This window comes from Hyaena hyaena, unplaced genomic scaffold (genome assembly GCF_003009895.1).
Source record: "Hyaena hyaena isolate Hyena2069 unplaced genomic scaffold, ASM300989v1 scaffold_330, whole genome shotgun sequence".
Lineage (NCBI taxonomy): Eukaryota > Metazoa > Chordata > Mammalia > Carnivora > Hyaenidae > Hyaena > Hyaena hyaena.
This window is the reverse complement of record NW_024080961.1, coordinates 272,618-288,342: the sequence shown is the minus strand read 5'-3', so window position 1 is coordinate 288,342 and position 15,725 is coordinate 272,618. Positions and strand designations below refer to the sequence as shown.

The 15,725-nt window shown below is 35.8% G+C and overlaps 1 protein-coding gene across 2 annotated transcripts in view; it reads left to right on the top strand.

Moving 5' to 3' along the window:
* The window catches only part of SYCP1 (synaptonemal complex protein 1), a 130,432-nt gene that overhangs the window by 24,637 nt on the left and 90,070 nt on the right, over nucleotides 1–15,725 (top strand). For both annotated transcript variants that reach the window (XM_039249065.1, XM_039249066.1), the window contains exons 8-11: nucleotides 3,929–3,987; nucleotides 5,448–5,517; nucleotides 6,401–6,474; nucleotides 8,818–8,926. In XM_039249065.1, coding sequence (XP_039104996.1) covers nucleotides 3,929–3,987; nucleotides 5,448–5,517; nucleotides 6,401–6,474; nucleotides 8,818–8,926 — 312 coding nt within the window. The remainder of the gene's footprint in view (nucleotides 1–3,928; nucleotides 3,988–5,447; nucleotides 5,518–6,400; nucleotides 6,475–8,817; nucleotides 8,927–15,725) is intronic.

The window sequence follows — 15,725 nt, the reverse complement described above, 5'->3', positions numbered from 1 at the left end:
ATATGGGTTTAGAGTCATTGTGTTCTCTGTAGGATTCATGCTTGTAGTGGTATCTCTGGTACCTTGTGTTCCTTGCAACATTTCCCTCATAGAGTCCCCCTTAGGATTTCTTGTAGGGCTGATTTAGTGGTGAAGAATTCCTTCAGTTTTTGTTTGTTTATCCAAACTAAATTTAATCAGGCACACCTGTGTTTTAATCGTGTCCCACTACTTAACTAGCTTTGGGATCCTGGCAAATATTTTTCTGTATCACAATTTCCTCATCTGTGAAATGGGGGCAGTCACAGTTCCCTAGATCTGTGTGTGTGTGTGTGTGTGTGTGTGTATTTTTTATCATTATAATTCACAATTTTGGCAGTACAACCATTTCAATCTATACCAGTCTTTCTTTAGCCCATGAAAGCTTTATGGTATATTTGGACACTGCCTGATTTTTGTTTGTGTAATACTTATTATTTGTTTGTTTGTCTTTGGTTCTTGTTTTCTATAATCGTTTTAATATTCCCCCCCCCATTCTGTTTGTTTTCCATATTTCCAGTTTGACTTCTGAAATATCAATTCTGTACTGCTCTGCCTCTAACCTGTAATTCCCTTGTAGTCTCAGTATCTAATCCATTGCCCCTTTCCTCCTCATTTATTTTTTTTATTTGATTTATCCCATTTCTTGCATGTCTCTTGTGGCCTATTCTGTCTTTATCACTGTATCTTCCTCTTTCATTGACCATATTTTCTTGGTCCTGTTGAGAATACTGGATAGTTTTCTGAAATTCTCATCTGGATTCTCTAGATAGACTTCATTTTCAGAGATAGTCTATTCCTTTTAACACCACTCATGCTGTTCCTTTCCTTTGTTTGACAATATTTTTTATAGGCCTCATGTGGGTTTTCTCACCATATAGGTCATTGAAAAAGGAAAGAACTATCCAGACTAAATAAACTAGGTGAAAAACTGACAATAGTTTGGATTTACCTCCTCTGGTTTAGTGGTTGAATCCTATTTTTATATTTATAGTTGTATGGCAGATCACTTAGCCGTTTGTAAGTTTTCACCTTGTATAACTCTGCCCCTTCTGCCTGGTTTTCAGGTACTCTGATAAATGTTGTAGAAACTATGATTCTGCCTAATTGTAATCAATAAACTGAAGCATGCACAACACTTTGACATCTTAAAATATTTTAAAAATCTTAATTTTTAATATCTTAAAGCCTTGATGCTGCTGACATATAAGTAATGTAATCTTAGTAAATTTGGGAGTTTTCCTCCTTCCCTGGGGGTTGGATCTAAATTTGGAAGTTTCGATATAGTACCATGTGGTAGAGAAGGACACGTGTTATCCGCTGAGACTTTTATCATTTTGATTGGTATTGAGTAACTGGTCCACATAGATTGCTGCTGACTCATCCCTCATTTCTGTCTTCAGAACCCATTCAGGTCTGCTGGTTCTCTGTGCTTTGCCCCACCATGTCAGCTGCATTGGGTATTGGGACAAAGGAAATGGAAGGTGTCTAAAGCCCTATCTGTTTAGATATATTTCACAGGCATTTCTTCTTAGGTTTTGTCATCTTTCTAGAGCCCTACTGAAAAAACTATAGTGTCACTCTTCTCTTGGTTGCCCACAGTATCTGGGGGTTTTGTGCTCCTCAACCCTGAGGTTTAGTCTAGTGAGTGTAGAGGGCTTCAGAACATTTTCTTAAGTATCTGCCATAACCTGGTAAACTCTCTTAGCTTCCCTTCTAAAGACTTCTTCCCACTAATTAGTAAATATTTCTTTGATGTAGAGGATGAGAAGCGTTGTTCAGACTCCTATATTTAAAAAATCTATCCTGAATCCTTCCCTTAATCCCCAACACTGATGTTTTAAAACCCGAAGAGTTTTTTCTTTGCTTTTGTTTGAATCATCTTTTTAAAAAAAATTTAATGTTTTTTATTTTATTTTTTTGTTTTTTGAAAGAGAGAGACAGTGTGAGCAGGGGAGGGTCAGAGAGAGAGAGGGAGACACAAAATCTGAAGACAGGCTCCAGGCTCTGAGCTAGCTGTCAGCATAGAGCCTGACATGGGGCTCGAACCCACAAACCATGAGATCATGATCTGAGCTGAAGTCGGATGCTTAGCTGACTGAGCCACCCAGGTGCCCCATTGTTTGTTTATTTTTGGTAGAGAAATAGAATGTGAGTGGGAGAGAGGCAGAGAGAGAGAGAAACACAGAATCTGAAGCAGGTTCCAGGCTCTGAGCTATCAGCACAGAGCCTGATGCAGGGTTTGAATTCACGAACCTTGAGATCATGACCTGAGCCAAAATCAGATCCTTAACCAACTGAGCCACCTAACACCCCTGAATCGTCTCTTCCTTAAGTCAGTGAATGCTGAAAGATCTAGTTGCCCAAACTGGGACAAAGTGTGTGCGTGTGTGCGTGCGTGCGTGTGTGTGTGTGTATGTGTGTGGTGTGTTGGGAGAGGGGCAAAAGGTGAAGGGAGATGGGGAGGGAGGGTAGTAGAAAGAAGGGAGTGAAGAGGTGGGGAAGGGAGTTAGTTAGATAGATGGATCAATGGATAGATAAATATCAAGAAGAAAAACCAAAAATGTAGGGTTATATACTACATTACCACATTGGAACACTCAACAGCTACCACAGTCCCTGCTTTGTACTACCTACAGGACCTTGCTTCTGACAACTTAAAGTACATCTGTACCCATTCATTTTCTTTTCTGTAGTTTTATTCAAACTACAGAAGAATGGCTGGAGGGTATCTTGGAAGTACTAATGGTATTGGTAATGGAAAATTGGAGATGTTGGCAGTAGAATGCAGTTCTTGGCACAAATTGTTTCTGAGGAATGGAGAAGATGTGTTGCTAAGTGTAAATAGTGAATATGAAACAGAATAGATGGAGTGGGAAATATGAACTATTTTTCTGTTCAAATGCTGATATATTCTGCCTCTATTTCCTTAAATTTTCCAACCTTTTAATATTCGGATAAATTGGTTCAGTTCCTATTTCATATGCTGTAAGTCCAGAGCTTTCTCCATTATTTTTTTAGGGGGTTAGGACACCTATGTTCTTCTAAGGATAGTTCACATACCCTCTGTTTGGTTTCTTGGGTTCTCATTGACAATTGAGTCTTTCATAGCTGCTATTCTCTTGTTTGCAGCTCGGTAGTGAAAATCTGGGACTAATACCCTCTTTCAATTTAAAATGCTTTATGTAATGCTGGCCTCATTTGGGGGGATGACAAAGGAACAGCCACATTGTCTATTACTGCTTTGTAATTAAGGTACTGCCTTCTACCTTCATTCCCCACAGGGTAGCTAGAGGGAATCATTGCTCAGGTACAAAACCCAGAAAAATAAAAAGGTTGTAGAGGATTTATAGGGGATTTCTCTTTGGGGCCACACCTATTCTGTGAAGAACAAGTTTATCTTCCTTTTTGCCTCCTCAGAGGTAAATAGAGCAAGAGATTGTGGGCTTTGGTTTTCATGTGTACTCTATGAATTGTAAATATACAATGGAAAAAGTACTACTAATTGTTAAGTCCCTACTCATTGTAAAGGCTAAAACTGTAAATATATTTTACAAAGTTTGAATAAATTCATGGGTAGTAATTTTATAAAAGAAAATGAGAACTTTTGAGTTTGAAATACAGTCATGCCTTACTATGCCTTGCTGTGAAACTACTATGAAGTAGCTTATTTAAAAAATGTTATTAAAGTATTGTTGATCTGCAACTATATTTCATGTTAGTTTCACATGTACAACATAGGAATCCAGCAATTCTATATATTTGATACTATTTTCAGAGATTCAGGATATACTAATACATTTCAGTAACAGAATTTTAAATAATTTAATATTTTCTTGAGGCATTTTGAGTATTATTTTGGCATTGTAATCATTTTAAAATTTAATTCTGAAATATTTTATATTAATAGATGAATATGAACGGGAAGAAACTAGGCAAGTATATATGGATCTAAATAATAACATTGAGGTAAGTCGTAGTGAAAAGTTAAATGTTTTAAACAGAGGCATTTTAAAAAAATGTTTATTTTTGAGAGAGAGAGAGAGAGACCGCAAGCACACACAAGAAGCAGGGGAGGGGAAGGGGGAGAGAGAGAGAGAGAGAGAGATAGAGAGAGAGAGACAAAATCTGAAACAGGCTCCAGGCTCCAAGCTGTCAGCACAGAGCCTGATGCAGGACTCAAACCCATGAACCATGAGATCATGACCTGAGCTGAAGTCGAACGCTCAGCTGACTGAGCCACACAGGCACTGCTAAACAGAGGCATTTCTAAGCAAAATGGAGTGATAGCTTCAAAGATATGTATAACCCTTCTTGATAAAAGGATTATTAATTTGTTGACATAGGATTATATCCAATAAGATTCTTAAGGTTCTATCCTGGGAGTATTAATGTTTTGTTATTCAGTGGCTTTTGAGTTTATATGTTAGTGACACCATTTAACTTAATTTATCAAATATTAACTCTCTCAGAGACTACCGCATTGTGTTATATAACCATTAATTTGAAAAAAATACAAAATATTACTATGTGTCTGTTTCCTGCTTACCTTTCTTATCCCTCTTGTTTCCCACTTTGCTTTTTCAGCTATAGTCATCCTTTTCTATGTTTCTCAAACTTGATAAGTTCTTTATGATCTTGGTTCTTTGATTTTGTTCTGTCTAGAACTTTGTGTGCAAGATTTTATGAAACTTCTTAAGCTTCATTCTCCTTTTTTATTATCCCCCTTACTACTTTATCTAAAATACCTTTCCATTCAGTTATTCTCTATCTCCTCACCTCGTCTAACTTTGCTGAAGAGCACGTAAAGCCACATGACGTTTATTTGATATAGATGTGTGCGTAAGTATTCTCTATTACACTGGAATATAAGTTAGTTCCCTACTGGAACTCTGTCCTATATCCTAAGTGCCTAAAACAGTGGCTGGCACATAATAGATACTCAGTTAACTATTTATTGAACAAATACATGATTTCATACAATTTTGCAAATCAAGATTTGTTGAATGCTGAATGAACTTAGGTTGCTAGATGATGTATTTGGACTCTAATGGGGGGGAGACCTCACAGAGGTTACACTTTACTGGGGGGAAGACAGAAATGAAGTAAGCAAAAAAATAAATAAAATTATACACTTTGATATGGATATTAAGTAAATGACTAGAATACCAAAAATCATTTTGCTGCTGTTTGGTAGTATGTAACATGTCTCCAGTGCATTTAAGCATCTGGGAAGCTGAGACAGTAAGCACTCTTAATATATTCTTAGTAAATTACTTAATTATTACAAGTTATAGGAATTTTATTATTCAAAGTTGAGTGGTTTTATGTCTAATGATCATGAGACAAGTTTATTAATATTTTCATAGTTTGAAGAACTTATTTAAAAATGTAAGTATGATTCTTAAAATTTAAATTTTATATTTCAGAAAATGATAATAGCTTTTGAGGAACTTCGTGGACAAGCTGAAAATTCCAGATTGGAAATGCATTTTAAATGTATGGATCCTATTTAAATTTTAGATTACTCTACTGATATTTATATTTTTATTAGATTCCTTTAATGCTTTCCTAGCTTCAGCTTGATGTCTCAAGTCTTTTAAATTTTGTAATTTAAAATTTGTTTTGTAAGCCCCTCAAAATCTCGTGGAATGTGGCAGGGAATTGTTATATGTTAAAAATAGTCTTTTAGCTTCAAAGCTACATTTTTCATGACATCAAACTTACTATAGGTTGTACTTAGTTTTTTAGAAGGGTGATTTGGTCTTACTTTTACATTTCTTGGTAAAGTTGCATGTTAAAATAACAAGTTGACCCTTGAACAACACAAATTTGAACTGTGCAGGGCCACTTTGTGTGGAGATTTTTCAATAAATACAGCATAGTACTATAAATGTATTATCTCTTCCTTATGATTTTCTTAAAATTTTCTTTTCTCCAGCTTATTTTATTGAAAGAATATAGTATTTAATATATATGACATACAAAACATGGGTAAGGCTTGTGGTCAACAGTTGGCTACTAATAGTTCAATTTTGGGGGAGTCAAGTCATACATGGATTTTCAGCTGTGTAGGGGTCAGCGCCACAGTGTTGTTCAAATGTCAACTCGGTGTATATTTAAAATCTGTTATTTCAGGTTAGTGTGTTATAAAGGATAAGCTTTTGCGTATTTGCTGTTATAAAAATTATAGTTTTCTTGTTATATTTTGATATTTAAATTCAATATTTTACTAAACAGCAAGAAAACAGCAGTTTTAGCTTGATAGAACTTTGAGGTTTGGTATATAGATAAAATAAGGATGTGAAATTAAGTGTCAGAAACTTTACATTTTATTGTTATATAATTAAGATATTAAAGTATATCTGCTTTATCTTTAAAGTAAAGGAAGATTATGAAAAAATCCAGCACCTTGAAGAGGAATATAAAAAGGAAGTAAATGACAAGGAAAAGCAGGTATTTAAAAAAATCAACTCTTTGAGTTCTTTGTATTTGCTAATTCATAAAATACTTAAAATTCAAAAGGAATCTGTATTGCTGACTGCATGATAAATTTCTTTGAGAGATTTTTAATATTCTTCATTTTCAAATATTTAGCCATTTACCTAGCAGAATTAATTTCCATTGCTTCAAACATGCATGTTCTGAATGCCAGCCCTTTAAAAAAAAATCAATGAATTGTGTCTACAATATTTACATTAGTGGGTAATAGGACATTGATGTAAGAATATTTTATTGAGAACTTTTGTTCAGATAAAAATCTTATAATGTTAAGATGATGATCGTTGACTCCTATTTTATACTTTATTTTGAAATGTATTTAGTATTAATGACACCAAGGAGGGAGAACTAAAATACTCTTTTGCTTCTTTCTATTACTGTCACATTGTGGAAAATATGAAAATAATGTCTGTGTTCTTTGACGTTCCCAAGAATGTCAGTTTCAGGTGGTTATTGTGCCAACTTTATCAGTTTCAAGTTGTATGCTTGCCAATGGAAAATGATTTGTAGAAAGGAATCCACTTCTTTCTATTCCTTCCTGTTTTTTCAGTTTTTCTTCTTTGATTTGTTACAAGATACAATGTAATGACAGATAACAAGGATATCTACTTAAACAATAGTAACAAAAGTTAATTGAAAGACAGAGAAGATACATTTTTAAGTTCTGGTTTAATTTGTGTTAGGCTTAGATCTTTTGAAAGATCTAAAACATCTTGCATGTTTTAACTGACCTTTTAAACCAGATTTCTGAAAGTCCTTTTTAAAAGTTAAAATTGCGAGTATTATAAAGAACAAAAATAGAAGGAAGTGCTAAAAAGCTTGTTGGGGTTCTGCGTGCATGGCAGAGCTTATAGATTGTTGGGGTTCTCTGTGAAATGGTGGGGTGGCCAACTAGTGTTTTGCTATGGACTCCTAAATGTCATTATTTATAATACTTTCTTTTTTTTAATTCTCCAAATTTCTGCTTGGGGATACCAACTTGGCTGATGGCATTTGGATTGAGGCTGGTAGAGTAGGAAGGGCAGGCTGAGTTTTACTATTCCATAGGCTGACTTTCAATTATATCCTTCACCCCAACCCTCCCTGTAATTGGAAAACCTAGGTTTAGAGCTTCTGTTTTTCAGTGTGACTGTGTCTCTATCTTTAGTCAGGTTAGTTCTCTGACTACATTGGCTATCAAGGAGTAGAGGCTGAAAAAGGAGAGTGGACCCGGGGAGGTTTAATACTCTTTTTACAGACTTCCAAATACTCTCCTTATACCTAGTCTCCTTTTTCATATCTATGTTCCACGGTGTCTGTTGCCTCTAATTCTTGAAACATTCTAGAGGCCTTTGGGATTGAATTATTTTGTTTCTCAATAGTGTCTTCCCTGTGTCGGTTCTTAGGTTTGACCTTGCTTTTCTATGCTAAGTCATTTTCCATTCCTTCTAACTGCTTTCCTTCTTTACATATTGTGGTTTGGGTCATAGAAGTCTTATAGTTGCACGGGAGATGGAATCTGTCTTTGTTCTGGTTATTTCTTGGGTGATTTGGAGAGGAATACAGGACAGAGAGATCTTGCTGCCATCTTGAACCTGCAAGTCTTCAGCTTGTCTTTATAAGTTTATCTTTTACCTTTTTCTTCACGTGGACTCTATATCCTAGCCATCTGAATATTTTCCGCCCTTTAAATGAAGCATGATCTCTGATCCTTTGTGTTCTTGTGTGAGTTAGAAGTTCATTTTTCTTTGTCTGATTAATTTCTATTTGTCTATCAGTGCTCAATTCAGTACTTTGAGAAGGATTAATTTTTGTTTACATCCTCTAAGACTGATTTAGGTTTTTGTATTTTTTTTTGCTGATTCATATAATATGTTCTCCTGTTATTAATAATACTCAAGTGTAGTTGCCTCATGTTGTAGGCTCTAAGTTTCTTGAAGGTAAGTTTCCTCACCTCTGTATACTCAATGCTTATTATGATTTGTGGAAGAAAGTAGGTGCTCCATAATGTTTATGGAATAAATGAACCAATAGATTTCATTATAATCTATTATCTATCTATCTATACACACATATATATAACTGTTTCATTATGTATTCTAAGTACCAGCTTAAAATACTTATTATAATATTGGGTAGATCATATTGGTTTGTTCATTCACTTAGTAAATGTTTATTGTGCAAATATGTACTAAATGCCAGGCACAACCAGTTGAAAAGCATATAAACGAGTACATAAAATCATCATAGGTAATGGTAAATGCTAAGGTGTCGTATTTAATTTTTTTGTATTTATATTATTTAAATATTTCATTTTAGGTATCACTACTATTGGTCCAAAATACTGAGAAAGAAAATGAAATGAAAGATTTAGTATTTCTGCTAGAGGAGTCCAGAGATAAAGTTAATCAATTAGAGGAAAAGACAAGTAAGAATTTACATAAGAAAATATAACAATATGTCTTGTGTATTACTCTTGTTATATTTAAAATTTTGGCTTTCATTACAGTTTTGTTGTAATGCTTTCTAGTGCTGTAACTCTCAACCTGGATTGGATCTTTGAAGGAGGGTGTCATAGTCACTCAGGGAGCTTTTTCAATGACATGTGCTCTTTTTACTTCTCCATACTGTCCCCTTTTCAGAATTTCAACAAAATGCTTCAAGAAAACGGGGGTTTTGCTTTTCTTTTGTTTACTGATGCATTCCAGATGCCTAGAACAGTGCTTGGTGCACAGCATACTCAATAAATATTTCATGAATGAATGAATGCTCTGGGAACACTCTAGAAGGAATTATTATTCCTGGAGCAAGACATTTGGAAAGGTATTATGGAAAATTGCCGGTTGAACGAAATAAACCTTTGATGATTAAAATTTCTCTAGACTGAATTGTAGGGGAGAATGTAGGCAGAAGAAATGCCTTGTGCAAGTCATAGAAGTGTCAAGAGTTAGGGTATATTTGAAACACTGATTGGTGCGTCTATATCTTAGAGAACTCAGGTACCTGAGACCAGAAAATAATGTTTGGATCAGATTATGAAGGATCTTGAAAGTCCTGTTATGTTTAGACCATCTTAGTGAATAGTTTTCAGACTTGGTTATGTGGGAGGGCACTTGGAAGGCATAATACACTTCATGAAACGCTGTACACCTTCCAGAGCATCATACAGATCTTGTGATATTTGTCACTTTTCTCTTAAAAACATTTATTTTTTTCACAAGGCAAATGATTATCTAGTTTGGGTGAAACTACGCCCACTCATTTTACCTTACTGTCATTACTAAATCATATACTCCAGATACGAAATTGTGTAACTTCCCATGCATTTTTTTGTTCTTCCTATCTTTCCATCATGCTTTCTCGACTACTTCCTCTACCCAAATGAGCCTCTTATCTCCACTCCAAATATTTTGCCTAAATTCCAGGGAACTTCTTGTTCTTAAGAATGGCTTCACCATTACTCATCTGTGACTATGGGACTTGGAGGCAGGGGCTGTATTTCATTAAATATCTGTGTAATTCAGTGCCCAGCATATTGCTGTGTACATAATAGCTAAATAGTTGTTAGGATGAAGGAATGTTTAATCTTCTCATTTAAACTGGAAACAATTTCCTGATACTAAGTGACTAATTCTCTGTGATTCTGCAGACTCCTAAGCACTGAAATGTATTTATTTAAGTTACTTTTCATTGTGTTGTATTGTATATATCTTTTATTCCTTTTTCTCTTTATTTCAGTTGTGAGAGCTTCTATCTACCTGTTACCTAAGCCCACCTTCTGTGTCTAACTTGCTTTTATTTTTAAATTTTAAAATATTTAAAAAATTTTTAAATTTTATTTAAATCCAAGTTAGCATATAATGTGATAATGATTTCAGTAGAATTTAGTGATTCATTACTTATACTTGTCCCAACAAGTGCCCTCCTTAATGCTCATTACCCTTTTAGCCCATCCCTCCATCCAGTACCTCTCAAGTAACCCTCAGTTTGTTCTCTGTACTTTAAGAGTCTCTTATGGTTTGTCTCTCTCTCTCTCTCTTTCTTTCTCTCTGTTTTTTTCTTATTTTTCTTTCCCTTTCCCTATGTTCATTTCTTTTGTTTCTTAAATTACACATATGAGTAAAATCACATATTTATCTTTCTCTGACTCCTTTCAGTTGGCATAATACACTTTAGGTCCATCTACGTTGTTGCAAATGGCAAGATTTCATTTTTTTGATTGCCAAATAATATTCCATGGTGTGTGTGTGTGTGTGTGTGCGTGTGCGTGTGTGTGTGTGTGTGTGTACACACACACACACACACACACACCACATCATCTTTACCCATTCATCAGTCAGTGGACATTTGGGCTCTTTCCATAATTTGGCTATTATTGATAGTGCTGCTATAAACATTGGGGTGCATGAGCCCCTTCAAATCAGCATTTTTGTATCCTTCAGATAAATACCTAGTAGTGCAGTTGCTGGGTTGTAGGCTTATTCTACATCTGTTGTTTTCTGAGTTGTTAGCCATTCTGACTAGTGTGAGGTGCTATCTCATTGTGGTTTTGATTTGTATTTCCCTGATGATGAGTGATACTGAGCATCTTTTCAGGTGTCTCTTAGCCATCTGGGTGTCCTCTTTGGAAGAGTTCATGTCTTCTACCCTTTTCATCACTGGATTATTTGTTTTTTGAGTATTGAGTTTGATAAGTTCTTTATAGGTTTTGGATACTAACCCTTTAACCCATATGTCATTTGCAGGTATCTTCTCCCATTCTGTCAGTTGCCTTTTAGTATTTTGTGTTTTTTTTTAAAATTTTTTTAATGTTTTATTTATTTCTAGGAGAGAGAGAGAGAGAGAGAGAGAGAGAGACAGCGTGAGCAGGGAAGGGTCAGAGAGAGAGGGAGTCACAGACTGAAACAGGCTCCAGGCTCTGAGCTGGGAGTCAGCACAGAGCGCGACGCGGGGCTCGAACCCACGAACCGCGAGATCATGACCTCAGCGAAAGTCGGACGCTTAACCGACTAAGCCACCCAGGCGCCCCAGTTGCCTTTTAGTTTTGTTGATTGTGTCCTTCACTGTGCAGAAGCTTTTTATTTTGATGAAGTACATAATAGTTCAGTTTTGCTTTTGTTTCCCTTGCCTCTGGAGACAGGTCTAGTAAGAAGTTGCTGTGGCCGAGGTCAGAAAGGTTGCCTGTTTTCTCCTCTAGAATTTTGATGATTTTTCTATATTACATTTAGGGCTTTCATCCATTTTGAATTTATTTTTGTGTATGGTGTAAGACAGTGGTTCATTCTTCTGCGTGTCATTGTCCAATTTTCCCAACACCACATGCTGAAGGAACTGCCTTTTTTCCATTGGATACTCTTTCCTGCTTTGTCAAGATTAGTTGGCTGTACATTTGTGGGTCCATTTCTGGGTTCTCTATTCTGTTCCATTAATCTGTGTGTCTGTTTTTGTGCCAATGTCATATTGTCTTGACGATTACAGCTTTGGAATACAGCTTGAAGTCCAGAATTTTGATGCCTCCAGCTTTAGTTTTCTTTTTTTAAGATTGGCTATTCTGGGTCTTTTCTGGTTCCATACAGATTTTAGAATTGTTTGTTCTAGCTCTGTGAAAAATACTGGTTTCTCTTGATAGAGATTGCATTGAATATATAGATTGCTTTGGGTAGTGTCGACATTTTAACAATATTTGTCCTTCCTATCCATGAGCTTGGAATGTTTTTCCATTTCTTGTGTCTTCTTCGGTTTCTTTCATAAGCTTTCTATAGTTTTCAGCATATAGATCTTTTGCCTCTTTGGTTAAGTTTATTCCTAGGTATTTTATAGTTTTCAGTGCAGTTGTAAATGGGATCAATTCCTTGATTTCTCTTTCTTCTGCTTCATTATTGGTATATAGAAATTCCACAGATTTTTGTATGTTGATTTTTATGTCCTGTGACTTTGCCGAATTCACGTATCAGTTGTAGCAGTTTTTTGGTGGAGTCTGTTGGGTTTTGCATGTAGAGTATCATGTCATTTGTGAATAGTGAAAGTTTGACTTCTTCCCTGTGGATTTGAACGCCTTTTATTTCTTTTTGTTGTCTGATTGTTGAGGCTAGGACTTCCAACACTGTCTTGAACAACAGTGTTAAGAGTGGACATTTCTGTTGTGTTCTTGACCTTAGGGGGAAAGCTCTCAGGTTTTCCCCATTGAGGATGATATTAGCTGTGGGTCTTCTGTATATGGCCTTTGTGATGGTGAGGTATGTCCCTGCTTTCTTGAGGGTTCTTATCAAAAAAGGATGCTGTATTTTGTTAAATGGTTTTTCTTCATCTATTTAGAGGATCATGTATTCTTTTTATTTCTTTTATTAATGTGATGTATCAAGTTGATTGATTTATGGATATTGAACCAGCCCTGTATCCCAGGAATAAATCCCAGTTGATCATGGTGAATAATTCTTTTAATGTAATGTTGGATTTGGTATGCTAGTATCTTGTTGAGAATTTTTGCATCCATGTTCATCAGGGAAATTGTCTGTGATTCTCCTTTGTAATGGGGTCTTTATCTGGTTTTGGAATCAAGGTAATGGCTGGCCTTGTAGAATGAGTTTGGAAGTTTCCTGCCATTTGTATTGTTTGGAACAGTTTTAAAAGAACAGAGATTAACTCTTCTTTACATTTTGGTAGAATTCCCTTGAAAAGCTGTCTGGCCCTGGACTCTTGTTTGTTGAGAGATTTTTGAGTATGATTCAATTTCTTCAATGGTTATGGGTCTGTTCAAATTTTCTATTTCTTCCTGTTAAAGTTTTGGGAGTTTATATCTTTCTAGGAACTTGTCCATTTCTTCCAGATTGCCTAATTTGTTGGCCTATAATTGCTTATAGTATTCTCTTATTATTGTATTTCTGCAGTGTTGGTTGGATCTCTGCTCTTTCATTTGTGATTTTATACTTAGGTCCTTTCCTTTTTCTTTTTGATAAATCTGGCTAAGGGTTTATCAATTTAGTTAATTCTTTCAAAGAACCAGCTTCTGGTTTTGTTGATCTAGTCTACTATTTTTTTTTTTTTTAATTTTGAGATCATTGATTCTGCTCTAATCTTTATTATTTACCTTCTGCTGGTTTTGGCCTTTATTTTTTGTCCTTTTTCCAGTTCCTTTAGGTGTACGATTAAGTTGTGTCCTTAATACCTTTCTTCCTTCTTTAGGGAGGCCTGGATTGCGAGATACTTCCCTCTTGTGATGACTTTTACTGCATCCCAAAGGTTTTGGACTGTTGTGTTTTCATTTTCATTGGCTTCCATGTACTTCTTAATTTCCCTTTTAATCTCTTGATTAATTGATTCATTTTTTTAAAATAATGTACATATTCTTTTTTTTTTTATTTTTTAAAAATGTTTTTTTATTTATTTCTAGGAGAGAGAGAGAGAGAGACAGCGTGAGCAGGGGAGGGTCAGAGAGAGAGGGAGTCACAGACTGAAACAGGCTCCAGGCTCTGAGCTGGCAGTCAGCACAGAGCCCGATGCGGGGCTCGAACCCACAAACCGCGAGATCATGACCTAAGCGAAAGTCGGATGCTTAACTGACTAAGCCACCCAGGCACCCCAATTCATTCATTCCTTAGTAGGATGTTCTTTAATTTCCTAGTATTTCTAGTGTTTCCAAATTTTTTCTTGTGGTTGATTTCAGGTTTCATAGTGTTGTGGTCTGAAAATATGCATGGTATGGTATTGATCTTTTTGTACTTGTTGAGGGCTGATTTGTGACCTAATATGTGATCTGTTCTGGAGAATATTCCATGTACACTGGAGAAGAATGTGTATTCTTTTGTTTTAGAATGGAATGTTTTAAATATATCTGTTAAGTCAGTCTGGCCCAGTATGTCATTCAAAGCCATTTTTTCCTTGTTGATTTTCTTTTCTTTTTTTTTCTTTCTTTAATTTATTTATTTTTTTATAATTTACATATAAGTTAGCATATTTTTTTTAATTTATTTTTTATAATGTAGATCCAAGTTAGTTAGCTCATGGTGCAACAATGAATTCAGGAACAGAGTCCTTAAGCCCCTTACCCATTTAGCCCATCTCCCCTCCCACAACCCCTTCAACAACTCTATTTATTCTTTATATTTAAGAGTCTCTTGTATTTGTCCCTTCCCTGCTTTTATTTTTTTAATTATTTTTATTTATTATTTTATTATTTTTATTATTTGTGTTTTGTATCTTAGAGTCCTGAGGTGAGTGAAGTCATGTATTTCTTTTTTTCTTAATTCTTTTAATGTTTGTTTATTTAGTTTTAATTTAATTTAATTTTTTTACAAATAGTTTATTGTCAAGTTGGTTTCCATATAACACCCAGTGCTCATCCCAACAACTGTCCTTCTCTGTGCCCATCACCCCATTTCCCTCTCCCCCACCCCCATCAGCCCTCAGTTCTCAGCATTCAAGAGTCTCTCATGGTTTGCCTCCCTCCCTCTCTCCAACTATTTTTCCCCTTCTTCTCCCCCATGGTCCACTGTTAAGTTCCTCCTAATCCTCCTATACGTGCAAACATATGGCATCTGTCCTTCTCCGCCTGACTTCTTTCGCTCAGCATAACACCCTCAAGGTCCATCCATGTTGCTACACATAGCCAGATTTCATTTTTTCTCATTGCCATGTAGTATTCCATTGTATAGATATACTTCTTGATCCATTCATCCATTGATGGACATCCATTGATGGACACTTAAGCTCTTCCCATGTTTTGGCTATTGTTGAGAGTGCTGCTGTGAACATTGGGGTACATGTACCCCTATGTATCAGCACTCCTGTATCCCTTGGGTAAATTCTTAGCAGTGCTATTGCTGGGTGATAGGGGAGTTCTATTGTTAACTTTCTGAGGAACCTCCACACTGTTTTCCAGAGGGGCTGCACCAGTTTACATTCCCACCAACAGTGTAGGAAGGTGCCCGTTTCTCTACACCCTCGCCAGCATCTAGAGTCTCCAGATTTGTTCATTTGAGCCACTCTGACCGGCGTGAGGTGGTATCTCAGTGTGGTTTCATTTGCATTTCCCTGATGAGGGATGCTGAGCATCGTTCCATGTGTCTGTTGGCCATCTGAGTGTCCTCTTTGGAGAAGTGTCTGTTCATATCTTCTGCCCATTTTTTCACTGGATTATTTGTTTTTTTGGGTGTGGAGTTTGATGAGTTCCTTATAGATTTTGAATATTAACCCTTTATCTGATACATCATTTGCAACCATCTTTTCCC